This window comes from Temnothorax nylanderi, unplaced genomic scaffold (assembly GCF_030848795.1).
Source record: "Temnothorax nylanderi isolate EJ_2023f unplaced genomic scaffold, tnyl_v1.0 TNYL_tig0916_pilon, whole genome shotgun sequence".
NCBI lineage: Eukaryota > Metazoa > Arthropoda > Insecta > Hymenoptera > Formicidae > Temnothorax > Temnothorax nylanderi.
Genome location: NW_027249978.1, coordinates 30874 through 48484, shown reverse-complemented (window position 1 = coordinate 48484; position 17611 = coordinate 30874). Strand labels below are relative to the sequence as shown.

General features: G+C 39.8%; 2 protein-coding genes and 1 non-coding gene across 3 annotated transcripts; 1 reads left to right on the top strand and 2 right to left on the bottom strand.

Moving 5' to 3' along the window:
- Nucleotides 1-459: 459 nt before the first annotated feature.
- LOC139785898 (uncharacterized) lies at nucleotides 460-2051 on the bottom strand. Its single transcript, XM_071725063.1, has 3 exons — nucleotides 1496-2051; nucleotides 1105-1392; nucleotides 460-1018 (listed from the first exon to the last, which is right to left on the bottom strand). The coding sequence occupies exons 1-3, from the start codon at nucleotides 1808-1810 to the stop codon at nucleotides 470-472; spliced, it is 1152 nt and encodes a 383-aa protein (XP_071581164.1). The 5' UTR covers nucleotides 1811-2051; the 3' UTR covers nucleotides 460-469.
- A 353-nt stretch (nucleotides 2052-2404) lies between these two features.
- Nucleotides 2405-2478, top strand: Trnap-cgg (transfer RNA proline (anticodon CGG)). The gene has a single exon. It is a non-coding gene; the product is annotated as a tRNA-Pro (tRNA).
- A 6399-nt stretch (nucleotides 2479-8877) lies between these two features.
- Nucleotides 8878-9932, bottom strand: LOC139785899 (uncharacterized). Its single transcript, XM_071725064.1, has one exon. The coding sequence runs from the start codon at nucleotides 9917-9919 to the stop codon at nucleotides 8966-8968; it is 954 nt and encodes a 317-aa protein (XP_071581165.1). The 5' UTR covers nucleotides 9920-9932; the 3' UTR covers nucleotides 8878-8965.
- Nucleotides 9933-17611: the final 7679 nt, after the last annotated feature.

Genomic DNA, 17611 nt, shown 5'->3' with positions numbered 1-17611 from the left:
ATAAAACCTACACTTTTGCAGATGCACAATTTTTTTACTACTGTTATGGGAAAACAAATATCATTCATATTTAAAAATATTGGCCTCTCTTCTATTAATTTTGATGCGTACCAAGCATATAAAAGCATCGGTTGAAAAACGGGAGCGCTCAATTGATGTAACAGCAGCGAATGTATTTTTATTGCGTCCTCGCGAGTACCGATTTCTCGCTGCTGTTGTAATAAAATGAACAATTTTGCAATCGCTTTATAAAATTTTTTACCTGTCGATAAAAATATACATCGCACGGCTGACAAAGAGGGGTGCATTTCGGAGGAATCACCTTAACAGTACACGATGCTCTATTTGTTTCATCTTCGAAAATATCATCATACAACGTTAAATCGGTTTGACCTCCCCACGAGTCTATCAATAACAAAAATTTATTGTCTACAACATACGGAGACAAACAATATTTTAAATAGTCGGTTTATATATGTTTTGTTAATTTGCCCGACTTTGAACACGAAACAAAAACGTTTTTATATTCGCTTATTAATGTATCTACTTTTTTTTGCACCGTCGGACCAAATTTTCCTGTCGATTCCTGCATGCACAAGAAAACCACAGGTAACATTTTGCCCGATGCAGTTATGGCGTATTGTGCAGTATACGAATGAGAAATATTATGCAAGCTTTTCTTTTTGATAAGGACGGTCTTTGAGCCTTTTGGTGCGAGCGATCTATTATATGGAATTTGGTACTGACATCCCGTCTGATCCGTATTAATAATGAAATTACAATCAAATTCGGGCATAATTGCCCTCGTTTGTGTTTGAAATCGTTCTGCTGCCTCCAAAGTTTCTTCCAAGGTTGCGTGATCTCTGTTGCTTATGTATCTGGTTATTTTCCTTTGCCGAATTTTATACTTCTGTTTGAATCTATCGGTCCAACTAGAGCTGGCAGAAAAACTGAAATTATCATTTAATAATGGAAAAGCTGTCGCCATCGCCCATTGCTGTAGAGTTCTTGTTGTTATCTAAAAATTGATGTTAATGTACTTTTCTAAAATCGTTATTTGATAATATTAATATTTTATAATATAAATATTTTCCAAAATTATACCTGCTCAAGACACTGTCTTGCTTCTGTAAAGTGTTCGAATGTTTGCGTTTCAATGTATTTCCATTTGTCAATTTTTGTTCCTCCTCGTTTAACATCTTCTTTCCATATACGCAGCATTTTTTTATTTTTTAACTTATGGCAACCTTGCCTCTGTAAAGTTTTTAAAGTCCATTGCGGATGCATCTCGGCAAGAGCAACTGCTTTTTCTTTATACGATAATGGTATATGTTCATAATCGCGAGAAAATGGCAATTCTGGCTGGAATTCTGGACTTTCACGAGGTATACACTATAAGCAAAGGAATTGCATTGCATGCTATATTATTTTTATCTATTACGCTGACTCAAGAAATAAAAAAACACAAAAAATATTAGCAAAAATTCAAACATACCTCCTCATATTCTTCTGCATTGTCAATGTCAATATCTTCGGCACCTATTAGATCTTCATCTATTATTATTTTGCGATCGTCCAACATAAACATAATTTCATTAAAAATTGCTTCGCCCATAGCGATAGAAGCGTGCGATATTTGTGCTGGTGGTGTATTTGTTAGCAGATTTTCTGCTTCCAGCAAACTCTTACAATATATAAGAGCGTTAGTCAAGTTATTTTTCATATCATCATCCTTCCCAAGGCTCTCTGCTTCCGAGTTTGAATCCGATATATTCTGTTCTACACTTTCACTAGTACTTGGCTCTTGCATTTTTCTGACAATATTTTTTCACTTTTTGCACTACACGCTGTATGTTCCGAACGCTAGCTCTTGCTCGATTTGAATGAACTCAACGGTCTAACGACCTAACCTAACCTTTCAACAACCCCAGCCACACAAAGAAAACAAGTTCTCAGGTAGCGCGTATATCAGATTACACAATAGCAGATACCCGTACCAAGAAGGAAACTTTCTCTGTAGTCAAAATTCGTTGCTGATACAAAAATAAAAATCGTGGAAAAGTAAAAAATAAATTTAAATATGTTTATTGTACAATACATAAATTTTAATTAAATGTTTATTGCATAGTAAAACTTATAATTAAATAATTTACAATTACACAACTTTTATTGCAAAGCAAATAAATTAATTAAATAATTTGTAAATATAATAAATGTTGTAATTAAAACATATTAATTTCTCTGTTAAAATAATAAATGCTTGAGAGTTGGGTCGTATCGCTTTACCATGAATTAGTGGGAGGGTAGGACTACAACATATGTTAGACTCGCCGGAATCGGAGGGGGCCATGTTTGGTGTTCCCCTTGTTAGTAAGATTTGTTATTGCGTTAAATATTACCACATGCCTCAGTGGTCGAATTGGTAAGACGCCCTACACGGAATGAGGGAGGTTCCAGGTTCGAACCCTGGCTGAGGTAATATTTTTCGCAATAAATTTAATTATTTAAATTTAATTAAATGAGATGCTTATATATAAGTACCGAAGATTATTTCAATAATTAAAAAAAAAACCAAAACCCATGGTTGAAAAAGTCTTGACGATTAATCTGACCAAAACCAATGGTCGAAGTGTCACGACATTAGCCAAACGTTGTCGAATATAAAAATAGAGTCTTTCTCGTTTAATAATTATTGGCGAAACAAATACATATAATTTTCAAATAAATTTTTTTTGTAAAAAAAACTTGACGCTGCTAGACTTTGAAATTTAAACATTAAAACATTAGTACTAAAATTTTTGATTAAATAAAAAAACAATAAATATTTAGGGAAGAATGCGACGGGAATAAAAAAGCAGCGCCAAGTTTTTTTACGAGAAAAATTCATTAATTTTATTTTAATTAAATATTTTTATTTTGTACTGTTACCTCTTAAATTCTTTGTGATTAAAATGATTTTTTGTAATATTATAATTTTGTTAAGGAGAATTAAGAAGCTATTACCACTTTGGTTGGAATAGGAAAACCCTTGAAATGAAACACAAAGATATATACCACTTGGATTTTATTTTTTAAAAGTAGTTGCACAACAATTAGTTTTCAAAGCAATATATATATTCTCTTTGCAATTGGCGCAATTTAAAGATTTCACATCTTGTTTTGAAATACATGTCACTTGGGTTGAGTTAAGTAACATAATTTTGTGATATAATAATTTTGTTAAGGAGAAATTGAAGCTACTACCACGTAGATTAGATTTTTGGATTTATACATATCACTTAGGTTGAGCTAGGTGACATAATTTTGTGATATAATTTTGTTGAAGAAAAATAAAGCTACCACTTAGGTTGGATTTTTGAGTTTACAAAATACATTGCATGTACTTGATGCCTTTTTATTAAAAAAAGTAATTTTGTACTGATACAATGAACTTCTGCAAAATAAGACTTTATATGAGTCAGAAATCATTTATTATTTGTTTTTCTTTTATTTAGAGACAGAAACAATTTATTATTTGTTTTCCTTTTATTTAGAGCCAAAGCGTACTGTAAGTGTGTTCGTAAAACGTGCAATATAATCAAAAGTATTTTGTAATTTTACGTTTAATATGTAGGTACGTTGTTTTTTTTATATAAACTACTTTTATATAAACTACTTTTTATATAAACTACAATTAACAACTTCTTGTATAACGTATGTTTGTAAATCTTGCATAAACAAGTAATCTCAACATGTATGTATGTATACTGAATAAAGTTTATTAAAATTATTACGTAGATTTATACGTATAATAGTGACATTTCATGGGCAGTGAACAACAGCAGCAGATCGTACCGATTGGCTACAAGGACAGATCATTTCTAGAAACTCGAGAACTTGTCTATTTTGTAGCCAATCAGTACGATCTGCTGCTGCTGCTCCACTGCCCATGAAATGTCATCTTAAGTTGTAATTAGACGTAGAAAAACGTAGAAATTATGCGTAACTAGTTTCTACGCATAATTAATGATTTCTATGTTTTAGTATGCTTATCTACAACAAATGAAAAAAACTGCCCGAAACCGCGCATTTTCTCGTGAATAGTTGCAATTTTAGCGTAGTTTGGCATTAAGTTAATTGGATCTCTAATTTAGTTGTAGTTTCCGCGGATTTTTTGTCGTAGTTAGTTGTAGTTTGGCGGAGTTGTTAAAAATGTTTGAGAATTTTTTACGCTCATCTACAAACAATTAAGAAAGTTTTCGAAATCGCGCATTTTCTTGTGATTAGTTGTAATCTTAGCATTATTGTTTAACATTAAAACTTCTTCTTTCCATGTAGCATCTCTACTTTACTTGTAGTTTCCGCGTATTTTTTTCGTAATTGGTTGTAGTTTGGCGCAATTGTTGCATAAAAAGTTGTAGAATTTTTTCTGCCACGCTTTCGTTACGTTGATGTTGTACATGTATAATGTATGGTACAAAAGATGTGCAGTGACAACGTAACGATAACGATACTGCCGTTAAAAGGCCCCTTAGTCATGACGTATATTATGGGAATTCTTGCGCATGCACATTAGAAAAAGCGTCATGTAAGACATCTTTTAGCCGAATTTTCGTTCAGTCAAAAAGTCGACTTTTTGTGTAGTCGGAAAGACATCTTTTAGACATCTTTTCGTCTAGCCGAAAAGACGACTATAAACAGATATCTTTTCATCATCTTTTAGACATCTTTTCGTTATCTTTTTTTATGTGCTGTCTGGGGGGTATTGCGTGACCCCTCGTGTATAGCCGCGCGTCCGCCCGAAAAAATCGCTCTCTCAAGCCGGTCACCTATCCCGAGTATAGTACCGCGTCCATGTTGCTTGACTTCAATGATCGAATGGACAAGTGATGATCCTTTGACTCTGACGCTTCCTTCTTACCTGTACTTGTCCATAACATATATTTAAAGTAATTAAGACTTTAATCGACTATACTGGCAAAGATTATAATCGTGGCAACGATTATAATCGTCATGACAAATCGTCACGCCGTTTCGACCATGGATTCTGGTTCTTCTAAAATTGATGTAATTTAGATGATTATTATAAGCATCCTAGCTATTTGAATAATTTAATTTATTGCGAAAAATATTTACCTCAGCCAGTGTTCGAACCTGGACCTCCCTCATTCCGTGATGGGCGTCGTACCAATTCGACCACTGAAGCATGTGGTAATATTTATCGCAATAACATGTATTAAGATGACAAACAATAATAAGATGGAACACCGATTTTTCAGTCAAAGGTGTATATTCAAACCGAATAAGTAACATTTACTTTGCCAGTCAATAATTAACCTAATTAAAACTTTAATCGACTATGTACTGGCAAAGATTATAATCGTGGCAACGATTATAATCGTCATGACAAATCGTCACGCCGTTTCGACCATGGATTCTGGTCCTTATAAAATTGATGTAATTTAGATTCTTATTATAAGCATTCTATTTGAATAATTTAATTTATTGCGAAAAATTATAGGTTAATTATTATTGACTGGCGAAGTAAATGTTACTTATTCGGTTTAAATATACACCTTTGACTGAAAAATCGGTGTTGCATCTTATTATTGTTTGTCATCTTAATACATGTTATTGCGATAAATATTACCACATACCTCAGTAGTCAAATTGGTACGACGCCCGTCGGAATGAGGGAGGTTCCAGGTTCGAACCCTGGCTGAGGTAATATTTTTCGCAATAAATAAAATTATAAGGGTGGCTGTGGTCTGGTGGGTGTTATATTAGGAGAGGTGCTAATATATTAATAACAATTAATCAGCAAGCGTGTATATTCTTAAGACTCACTTTAATCGTGTCTGCGACTCTCTGTGTTACATAGATGCGTCGCTCGTGTATCGACATAGGTTCGCATGGTTATCCTTAAGGCGGGTTCTCAACTCCCTAACATCCCCCTTTTTCAGATAATCTTAATCTACTTATAAGTTTAATCTATCCGGTTGTTTTATTACTCTTCCGCTTCTAGTAGTTGTCGGATTTCGGTAGTTTAACTCAGCCTCATCTAAACCTCCCTCTGTATTGTTTATCTCTAGTTCGCTTTCTGATGCTATGCTCTTCTCTGTATCTGACGCGGCATCCCTTTCTCTGTGATTGTCCTGCCTCTCTCTTTCTCTTCTGACTTCATCATCTTCTACTCTCTCTCCCCTATCACTTTCTATTTCAATATAACATTTCTTTGTTTCCTTCTCCTCCTCTTCTCTCGGACTGTTAAACAAATAATGGTTCCTCGGTACTCTTCTATTTTTTGCATGCTTAGCAACTTTTATAAATACTCTGTTTCTGATATATTCAGAACCATTATCTGTTTTTACATGATATGTTCTATCTCTAGTTTTCCGTATTACAAAACCCGGTATCCAATTACCCTTTGGTTTTAGCTGTATCGCTACTCTACTTCCATTTTTTATTTCTGGTAACGACCTTGTTCCTCTCTTGTTATAGTAATGTTGTTGTATCTTTTGATTATCTCTAATTGCTTTTCCTAACTTTTCCCTATCTACTAATTTGGGTATTAACTCCTCGTTAGTACTTGGAACTGTTGTTCGTAACTTCCTGCTCATTAGAATTTGGGACGGTGAGAAATTCTCAAAGATTGGCATGTTTCTATAATAAAGGAGTCCCAAATAAATATCTTTCCTTTCTTCTAGAACTTTTTTAAACATGTTCTTAGCCGTTTGTACATTGCGTTCAGCCATTCCATTTGATTGTGCATATGTAGGAGAGGTAAGGATATGAGTGAACTCCCAGTCTCTAGCAAATTTTTTGAATATATGTGACGAAAACTGTGGTCCTCCATCACTTATTACTATTAGCGGTATGCCGTGCCTTGCAAACATTGCTTTTAAAACATTGATTATTCTGTAACTACTACTATCATCTGTCACTTCTTCTATTTCTATGAATTTAGAATAATAATCAATTGCTAGAAAATACTTTTTCCCCTGTAGCTCAAACAGATCGCACCCTACTTTATTCCACGGCAACATTTTAATTTCATGTGTCTTTAGACTTTCGGACCTTTGCGAATTTGAGTATTTTACACAAATGTGGCACGATTCTATCTTTTGTATGATCTCATTGCTCATTGTCGGCCAGTAAACCGATTGTTTTGCGAGAGCCAAATATTTTTTAACTCTTAAATTATTGTAATGTATTTTGTCCAACATGTCCTTTCTTAATTTATATGGTATTACTAGACTGCAACCCTTAAAGATCAGATCGTCATTTACAGTTAGTTCTCCTTTACATTTAGCATATAGTTTTATAGAATTTTTCAATTTTTTTATGATTTTTTGGCCAACCGTTTATGATAACGTTTTTTAAATCCGTTAAGTCCTCATCTCTTTGTGTCTCTACTTTAATTTCTTGTAACTTCTCCTTTGTGACATTGAGTTCTGACACTACTAAACAAACTTGTGCTTGTATTTCATTGTCAAAGTGTTCGTCTGTCTGGTCTTTAATGTACGCCCGTGACAACGTATCTGCAATTATTAACTGCTTACCCGGTTTATATTTTAACACAATATCATATTTCTGTACTTGTAGCAGCATATGCTGCAGCCTAGGAGGGCATTTATTAAGTGTTTTCTTAAATATTGAGATTAACGGCTGATGATCTGTTTCAACTACTACTTTTTTCCCATAAATATATTCGTAAAACCTACTTAATCCAAAACATATTGCCGCCATTTCTCTTTCAATTTGCGCGTATCTTTGTTGTGTATCAGTTAATGCTTTCGAGGCATACGCACACGGTAAGTTATTTTGTAACAAGACTGCACCTACCCCTGATTTGGAACTGTCAACTGAGACTACTGTTTCTTTGTTAACATCAAAGAATTGTAGTACTGGCCTGTTCATTAATTTATTTTTTAAAGATTCTAGTGCTTTTTCTTGTTCCGTTCCCCACGCAAAAAGTACATCTTTTTTTAAAAGATTTCTTAAAGGTTCCGTTTCGCAAGAAAAATTGGTTATGAATTTACTCACATAATAAAACCCGTTGTACATCTTCTTTACACTTAGGAGTTTGCAGTTCTTTAATAGCTACAATTTTGCTTTCATCTAACACGACACTCTCAGCACTAATAATACGCCCCATATACTTGATACTACTTTTACCAAACTGACATTTACTTAAGTTAAATTTGACTTTGTTCCTTTTGGCAGTTTCTAAAACTTTCCTTAGTCTTTGATCATGTTCCGCTTTGTTTTTCCCCCAGACAATAACATCATCTATGTATTGCTCACATCCTTTACAATCCTCAAAAGTTTGTCTAAATTTCTCCTGAAACACTTCCGGAGCTGATATTAAACCATATGGCATTCTCAGAGATCTGTACCGACCAAAAGGTGTTGAGAAAGTGCATAGATATGAGCTTTCTTCATCTAAACGTATTTGATAAAATCCGCTTGTCGCATCTAACGTGCTGAAAACCTTGGCTTCTGCTAAATTTGCTGTAATTTCCTCTAACGTTTTAATTAAACATTGTTCGCGTTTTATATTGTTATTTAGATCTTTTGGATCCAGACAGATTCTCAGACTACCATTAGGTTTGCGAGTTATTTACCAGAGGATTCACCCAATCCGTAGCCTCTTCTACCTTTTCAATTATTTTCTGTTTTACTAGTTCATTCAGACATTCTTTTAACTTAGGCAATAATGATAAAGCTACTCTGCGTGTCGGATGAATCACTGGCTGCGCGTTTTCTTTTAACTTTATATGATATGGCTTTGAGAAGCAGCCAATTCCTGAGAAAATCTCTTTATACTCCTTCACTAACTCCTCATAAGTGCTACTATCGTTTATACTTTCTATCTTCTTTATGATATTTAATTCTAAACATGACGATAATTCTAGGATTGCTGGAGTATTTGTCTCAACAATATAAAAATCTATTTTGAAAACTCTATCTTTTTTCTTGGCACTTATTGTACATATACCTTTGACCTGTAACTTATCCCCCGTATATGCCTTGAGCATTGTATCCGTTGTTTCATTCTTTTATTCTTTATTTCTAACTCTGTAAACCAGACATGTTTCTCGCTATTATTTTCAATCGCTCCTATAAACAAATATTCTTCATCGTCCTGGGATGTAAGAGTATCTACTTTCTTTTCTTCTTTATCCTGAATTTTATTTACTTTCTTTCTATTGCTACTTTTACATACAACTGCAAAATGATTTTTTTTACTGCATTTCGCGCAAAATTTTCCATATGCCGGACAATTATTTAAATTCTGATTCTTGCCGCATTTCGTGCATTTAACTATTACTTTTTCTTTAGCTTTGTAGACACTTTTACCTCCCCCTGCCTGTACCTGACCTAACTTTTTCTGCGATTTAATTAAATCTACTGTTCCCGTCGTTTCCCCGGTGGCCTCCATCTTCTTGCTCTGGATTTTCGCCTTCTCCATCACCTTGCATTGGTGAATAGCCTGTTCTAGCGTCAGCGAGTCATCCTGCAGTAGCTTTTCCCTCATCTCGTTGCTGTTGACTCCGCAGGTGATCATGCATTTAATTAGGCTGTTCTGTAGATCCCCCAGCTTGCATTTCTGGGCCTGTTCTGTGAGTTCCACCACGAACTGTTCCAGTGACTGTCCTCCTTTCTGTCTCATCGTGAAGAACACGTATCTTTCATACGACAGATTTTCCTTTGGTAGAAAGTGTGCTTCGAACTTCTCCAGTAATATAGGCAGCTTGTCTCTTTCATTTTCCGTTAGGGTAAAAGTTTTGTATATTTTAAAACCTTCCTTCCCTATGTAATGTAGGAGCTGGGCACATTGAGTTTCTTGTGGCTTCTTCGACACTTCCGAGGCTTTCAGATAGTTTTCGAATCTGCTACGCCACATCTGCCAGTTTTCTGCAACGTTCCCCGACATCCTTATGGGACTAATGCCTCTTGAATCTCCCATCTTATTTGTCTTCTTATAGTCGAGTCTTCTTGTCCCGCCGGTGCGCGGTTTCTAGTTTTCTAGGTTAGCTGACTTGCCACCTTTTCCACGTTGCTAGTCCTCTTTTCCTTAATTTATTTTGTTTTCTTTCTCTATGTTTTCGATTGCGCCATGTTATATTAGGAGAGGTGCTAATATATTAATAACAATTAATCAGCAAGCGTGTATATTCTTAAGACTCACTTTAATCGTGTCTGCGACTCTCTGTGTTACATAGATGCGTCGCTCGTGTATCGACATAGGTTCGCATGGTTATCCTTAAGGCGGGTTCTCAACTCCCTAACAGTGGGTAGAGCGCCAGATTCGCAATCCGGAAACCTGGGTTCGAATCCCGCTAGGCCACTGAGAAATTTCTCAGCAAAAATGCCGCCCCCCCCCATCTAGCGGAGAGAGGTAAACCTAGATGGGAAAACTGGGCTCCGTCTTTCGGAAGAAACGTTGAGCAATTAGTCCACCCATAGCCGTCGACCGCTATGAGGCACTTCAGTGCTTCTTACTTCCACGCCGATTTATGTCGGCTACCTAAGTATGGCTAGCAACCAGTTTAGGGAATTAAATTGCTCACTCGGTTCTCTAGGTTGGGGGTTTTAGCAATGGGCCAGCGACAAATTACTTGTAAAAAACTAACAAAGTGCTAAAAATCCCAGTTTTCCAAATCAGGAGGGGCTGGAAATTGGGAACCGGAAAGCGAAAGACGCTATAAAACCGGATATATATATATATATCCTATTTGAATAATTTAATTTATATAATATATATATTATATATAAATATATTATATTATATTATATTATATTATATACATATATATATATGTATTATATATAAGGACTTCTGCGTGGACGGTTGAAGAGAGCGGACGTGGCGAATCAGGTGGAAGTTAGACGGTTGGAAGTGGCAGATATAGTGGAGAGAAGGAGGAGAAGAGTAGGGAGTAAGAAGGAATGGAAGAAGGAGATTAAGAAGAGATACGGTAAGTAATGTGTATGAGATAAAAAATTACTAATTAGTACGGTAAAGAAAGTCAACAGACAAGCAGGTTAGGGCGGCAGGAGAAGGCGCGAAAGCAGGAAGGCGGACAGTGACGCCGCCTGCCGGAGAGAGCGGGGGGTGGATTACCGACGAGGCACGGAAAGAAGAAGTTAGAAAGGGAGGAAGAGATAGGCGTAGAGGGAGCCCCGGGAAAAGTAAAGCTCACGGAGGTGGCGAATGGAGGCAGGGAAAGAAGGAACGATAGAGGGTAAACAGCAAAGCGACAAGGAAAAGAAAGGAAACGAGGACGGAAGGAAAGCGAGGGGAAGGCCAACGAAAGCGGAAGAGCTGTCCAAGTTGAGAGGGAGAACAGACAGCGTGGGAACAATTACAGACTGTATACAAAAAAGGAAAAGAGAAGGAACAGAGGAAGAAATAGCCAAAGCAGAAAAATAAATATTGGAAAAATTCAACGAAATAAGGAAGGTTAACAGATCGCCGCCAGCTAAAATTAAAAAAGGAGAAGAAGAGGAAGAAAATATGGCAGCAGAGGGGATGCTAAAGGAAATTCTAAGGAAATTGGGGAAACAAGAGATGGAAAGAAGAAAAGATAAAGAGGAAATAAAAAAAGAAATAAAAGAGTTGAAAGAAGAAGTCAAGAAGAGAGAGGAAATATGGGAGCAGCAAAGAAAAGCGCTAGAGGAAAGAATAAAAAATGTAGAGGAGAAAATGGAAAAGGTAGACATGAGCGGAGCAGAGAGGGACGAGGGAAGAAATTTAATGGAAAGAATGAAGGAGATGGAGAGGGGCGTGGAAATGGAGGAGAGGAGAAGGAGGAGAAATAATATAATTGTGAGAGGGACGGCGGAAGAAGGCGAGATAGGAAGGAAAGAGAAGGTAGAGAAGATGATAAACGAAGTAAAGAAGATAAAAGCGGCCATTCAGCGAATACACGAAATAGGATATGGAAATAATAAGATGACAGTGATGGAATGTAAGAGCTGGGAAGACAAAAGAGAAATAATGACAAAAAGAAAAGAGCTGGGGAAAAAATATGAAATCTACCTGGACGACGATCTCACTAAAACGGAAAGACGGATACAAAAAGAAATAAGAAAAATAGCAAAGGAGGAAAGAGAAGCAGGAAAGAAAGCCACGATTGGTTATCAGAAGGTGTGGGTGGATAATAAAGAAATGAAGTGGAATGAAAGTAAAGGAAAATTGGAGGAGAGGAGTGATTTTCGAAAGTAATAAAGAAAGGAAGAGAGACGGGGAAGGAGAAGACACGGAGAAGGGGAGATGCGGGGAGGAGGTCGAGAAGGGAGCAAGCAATATGAAGAAAAGGAGTGCACAATAAACATAGGCTTCTGGAATATAGCTGGATTAAAAAGGAAAAATGATGAATTCTGGAAAGAGATTGAAAGCTGGGATATAATAGCTATGATAGAAACGTGGGTAGAGCAAAAGGATTGGTGGAAAGTCAAAAGAACGTTATCAGATAAATATGTGTAAAAATGCCAACCAGCAACAAAAGAAAGAAGGAAAGGAAGAGCAAAAGGAGGGATAATAACAGGCGTTAGGAAAGAAATGGCGGTAACCGGTGCGGAAGAGAGGGAAAAGGAAGGAATTGTAGAAAGAATAGCAAAGACAAAGGAGGGAACGTGGAGGATCATAACGGTATATGTGAATAACGACATTGAAAAGAAGATAAAGTATATAAAGGATTATACAAACGATGGAGGATTAGGGGAGCAAGTAATAATAGGAGGCGATTTTAATGCAAGAACTGGAGAAGAAGGAGGATTAACAGAGATAATGGGGGAAAGGAGAAAATCGAAGGATAAAGAGATTAACACGGAAGGAAGGAAGCTGCTGGAGTTTATAGAGTGTTGTGAGCGCACAACGTATTCGCGATAAAGTATGGCACCTGGCAACACCGAGGGCCGGATTACTTGGTAATCCGACCCTAGCGACGAGGACCGATGACGCGAAAGCCAGCACGCGTCGCGGTAATGACCATATATGGTCATTCGGGATATCACCAGCCCGCTAGGACGTTGATCGCGAAGTCAAAATCGCTGACTGCTAAGTCAGCAATGCCGAGGCGATAAAAAGCCCGCCCTTCCAAGGAACGGCGGGCAGTCTAAGAACCGAGCGCGTGCCGCGAGTCAACGTGTCAGTAAAGTATGGTAACCCGCAAGTCAGGGTAGTGAAGTAATTGATTCAAGTGTAACCACGAGAGATCTGTTTTATTAAACGCCTTTGAAATCACAAAACTCGCAAGTGTTGTTCTCTCCTCCAACCCGGCGGATCCAAAGAACCCTGTGCCGGAACACTCCCGTTTACGGCACAACAATTGGTGGCAGCGGTGGGATCTGCCAACCGGACGGAAGGACATCCTGCCAGAAGTTACGCCTGCAAAAGGGGACGGGTCATAAGACGGTAGCAACACATCCCGGAGAGGAATTGCCCGCAGATCCCGAGTGAGCGAGAAAAGCCACGGTAGTAGCCCCCGCGTGTTATCAGCGACACCGGAGAGGCCCCGACCTACCGCACGGACTCGCCAGCCCGAAGCAGCGCAGCAGGGAAACCGCGAAGCAGAGACGACACAACGCCACGGTAGCAGCCCCGTGTGTTATCAGCGACACCGGAGAGGCCCCGACCTACCGCACGGACTCGCCAGCCCGGAGCAGCGCAGCAGGGACGCAGCAAGGCGGAGACAACGCAGGAGCTGAGGAGCGGCCCTGTCAGGCGTCGACGCGGCAGAAGCGGTGACGATGCGTTATTCGGCGGTAATGTAAGTCTGCATTCCCATTGTAAGCCGATACCGGCACCCGCCGCGAAAAAAGATTGTATCTCCGCGAGCGTCCCCCACAACCGCAAGCGCAGAATCACTTTCCGCGATTGCAGGATCTGAGAGCGTAAGCGTCGATTGATGTCGGACGACTTGTCCCGGCATCCCCCCGTCAGCAACGCGTCATTCGTGTTGAGCGAGCGCGCGCAACGAGCAATCGAGAACAGCATCCGGAATCGTTTTCGCGCCACGCGACTCGCGAACGACGAACTAGATCGCGTGCGGCGAAACTTAGGCGCGCAACTCGACGACGCGAGTACCCCGGTGCTCGAGTTACACCCCAACGTCGTCGTTGAACGCGAGTTCGAATTTTTAGACACCAGCCTTTGCGACGCAAACGAAAACCCGCGTGATAGCGCAGACAATACAAGCAGCAACGAACACAGTGACGCGCACAGACAGCCCCCGACCGAAGGTGACGCACGATCGGACACCTCGGCCGATACTCAAAGCGAGAACGCAGGGAGAGGAGAATTCTCCCTGACGTCATACGAGAGCGACTTGTTTGACCCGACGGAAGAGGATTACACCCCGCGAACAAATAAAATGAGCCAACAGAGAGCTAATGCGGCCCCTGCGTCACGAGTAGACATAACGCCCGCTCAAGAGAGCGAGGAAACCAATCGGTTACGATCGGAAGCCCAGCGATCGTCCGGAAGGGACCAAAGCCGAGCCCCTGAGCCGGCACGAGCAGGCCAAGGAGCGGCACAACAATCACAAACAGACCTAGGAGCGCTAGGCACCATGATTACCGACATCCAGCGGATGATGCGCGACACGCAGACCCGAATAGAACGCGCTGAGGCTGCGGAATTCGACCGCTCCGTAGAAATGCTCCGCGCGATTCGCGAATTACAGGACCGAATGCGCCGGGTAGAATCCGGTGCTTATGAGCGCCCCGCCGAAATAGAGCGCCGCGGGCGCAGTCAGGGCCCACTAGATGTTACGTACGGGCGGACAAATAGCGACGTTCGTAACCAGCCAGGGCACAATATCGGATTTCTCAGCCTGAAGGAGGCTCGAAATATGATTCCCGAGATAAACGGAGAATCGAGAGAGCGCGTCCGCGAATTTATCAGCGCAAGTAACTACACGATGAAAAATATACAGCCCGCGGACGAAGCCATGCTCCTAGAAGCAATTTTATGCACGAAATTTAAAGGCAGAGCCATGACCGACTTCGACACGCGCGATATTCGTGATTTCGAGCAGCTGAAACGAGAGCTCGAAACGGAATACCTCGGAAAGCGCGGTATGACCCACCTGCAGCTGGAATTTAATTCCCTGAAACAGAAACCGGGAGAAGGAGCGCAGGAATTTGGGCGTCGAGTCGAGAAGCTCGCGAGAGAACTGTACGAGGCCATGGAAGAAGGCCAAGGGCACTCGCAAGAGCAGCAGAAAGCGATACTGGACAGTATTAAGATGCAAGCATTGCATAACTTCCAGATCGGCCTGCATGACGACATAAAAATGATAGTCAGAGCGCAGCGATACCGAACTTTGCAGGAAGCAATAACCGGCGCCAGTGCGGAGGAAAAGGTAAGGGGCCCCTCCCCGCGGAACGGACAGACGCCAAACAAAACTAACTTTAACACGGAAAACGCGCGATATCCGGGGAATGAGGCGATACAGTGCCACAAATGTAGAGAAACAGGCCATTACGGGCGAGATTGCCGTACGAGCCGACATGCAAATAGATTCTCTTTGCCGAAAGCGGACAAGCCCGGCGGGATAAATATGATCGAGTGCACCTATTGCAGAAAGACCGGACATAAGCGAGAAGAGTGTTGGTCGCTGAACGGACGACCCAACACGGAACGATCAAGCCGATCGAAAACGGACGCCCCCAAAAAGGCGCCAGTAAATGGTTTAAAGGTAAGAAAAAAGAAATCGCGAGAAACGAGCGATGAATCCTCCTCCAGTAGCGGCAGCGAAGAAGACGAGAGACCAAAGAAGAATAAGGCACGAGCCGCCGAGGAGTATCAAGTGTCGCAGATAACGGGGAAACGTAACATACATACCCTAAACCTGATAACACTGCCTATTCAAGAGGCCAAGAAAGGCAAGACAAATTTCTTATTAGACTCAGGAGCAATCCTGACGCTAATCAAATTAGGAAATTTAAAAGGCGACACTATGGTGCGAGAAAAACGCCTGACTTTGACCGGAGTGACGGGACACAAGATCCACACTCTCGGAAAAATAAAAGCAACCGTAGACCTCGGAAGCCAGAAAATACGCCATACCATGTATGTGGTAGAGGATGAATTCCCGATCGATCATGAGGGAATACTGGGGAATGATTTCCTCACAAAGCGCAAAGCCGTTATCTCACACGCCACAAAGCAGGTACACATCGGAAGAGTTACATTTAAACTCCGACCATATAAGAAGGTGAACTCACCACCCCGCAGCAGAGTAGGTATCGTAAAAGGTAAAGAACCCACACCAAGAGTATTTATCGGACACTGTTTGATGGAGCCGACAGATTTCGAATGCCCGATAAGCATGTCCAACGGCGTGGAAAAATTAGTAGAGACACCCATACCGCGCGTAACTCTAAAAGAGAAGCCGGTAAGTGACACAACTAACGTACTCACGTTACACGCGACCAAAAAACGCGAATCCATTTCAGCGCAATTCAAAAAATTATACGCGCAATTGCAAACTGATCAATTAAATAGCAAAGAGCGAAAAGCACTAGGAAAAATTTGCAATGTATTTTATTTAAAAGAAGATAAGCTGAGCGCGGCGACGGACGCACCAGATTTCGCCACCGGAGCCGTGCGTTCTCAGGGGCCAGTAGGCCAAGTTCGACCGAACATCTACGCCAGCAGAAAATTAAGCAAGGCAAAACCACCATGCGACAAGAAGAGTAACAAGGACACGTTTAAAGTAGGTGGCAAGGTACTATTACATGACGAGACAGTACGACGCGGACGATCGAAAAAACTCGAGTCCCAATGGACCGGACCGTACGTGATCCTCGAAAAGCATAGCGACGTGAACTATACTATTAAAACAAAACGAAAGACGTTACGCGTCCACGCCAACCGTTTAAAAGCAGTTATAAAGGAGTAAAAGCAAAATATAGATACATATTAATAAATAAAACAAGGAAAAAGCCTATTTTAAACGCGAATATTATAATATTAATAGGATAATCATTATTAGCGAACATCACGAAACGAGTAGAACAACGAGTATCGAATCTAGCGCATCGCGAGGAAATAGACGAACACCTGTTAGCAATAACTGCGATAATCAACAAATTAACAAACGATGTAGAAGACGTTTTAGCGTATCTCACGTACTCTAAGATCGGAATAGCACTTGGGCGACTACTTCCCCTCGAAAACATTATAACCGAAATGAGAGAAGCGACGACTCACCTATCCCAAAGAGCACATTTTCCTTTCGAAATACAAACCGACAATTGGAACACTGTTCAAAACTAGGTGAAAATAAATACATACTACATGATAATCCTAACGTATCCTAACCACGAAATTGTATGCAGAACACCCCTTCCGGTGTAAGATAATAAAAACATATTCGTAATATCGAAAACCACACCTACCCTCCTAGCGATAGATAAAGAAAACCGTAACTCGACACAAAATTTGTATGCGACATAAATTATAATAATAGGAATCGAAATTACTATTACAGGAAAAATAAAATAACGAATAATGTAACTTCCATGGGAAAAGAAAACAATATCCTATATGTAAAACAAATGTAACGAAAAACTTCATACTTCAGTTTTTCTTTTTCCACGGGGGAAGGGATGT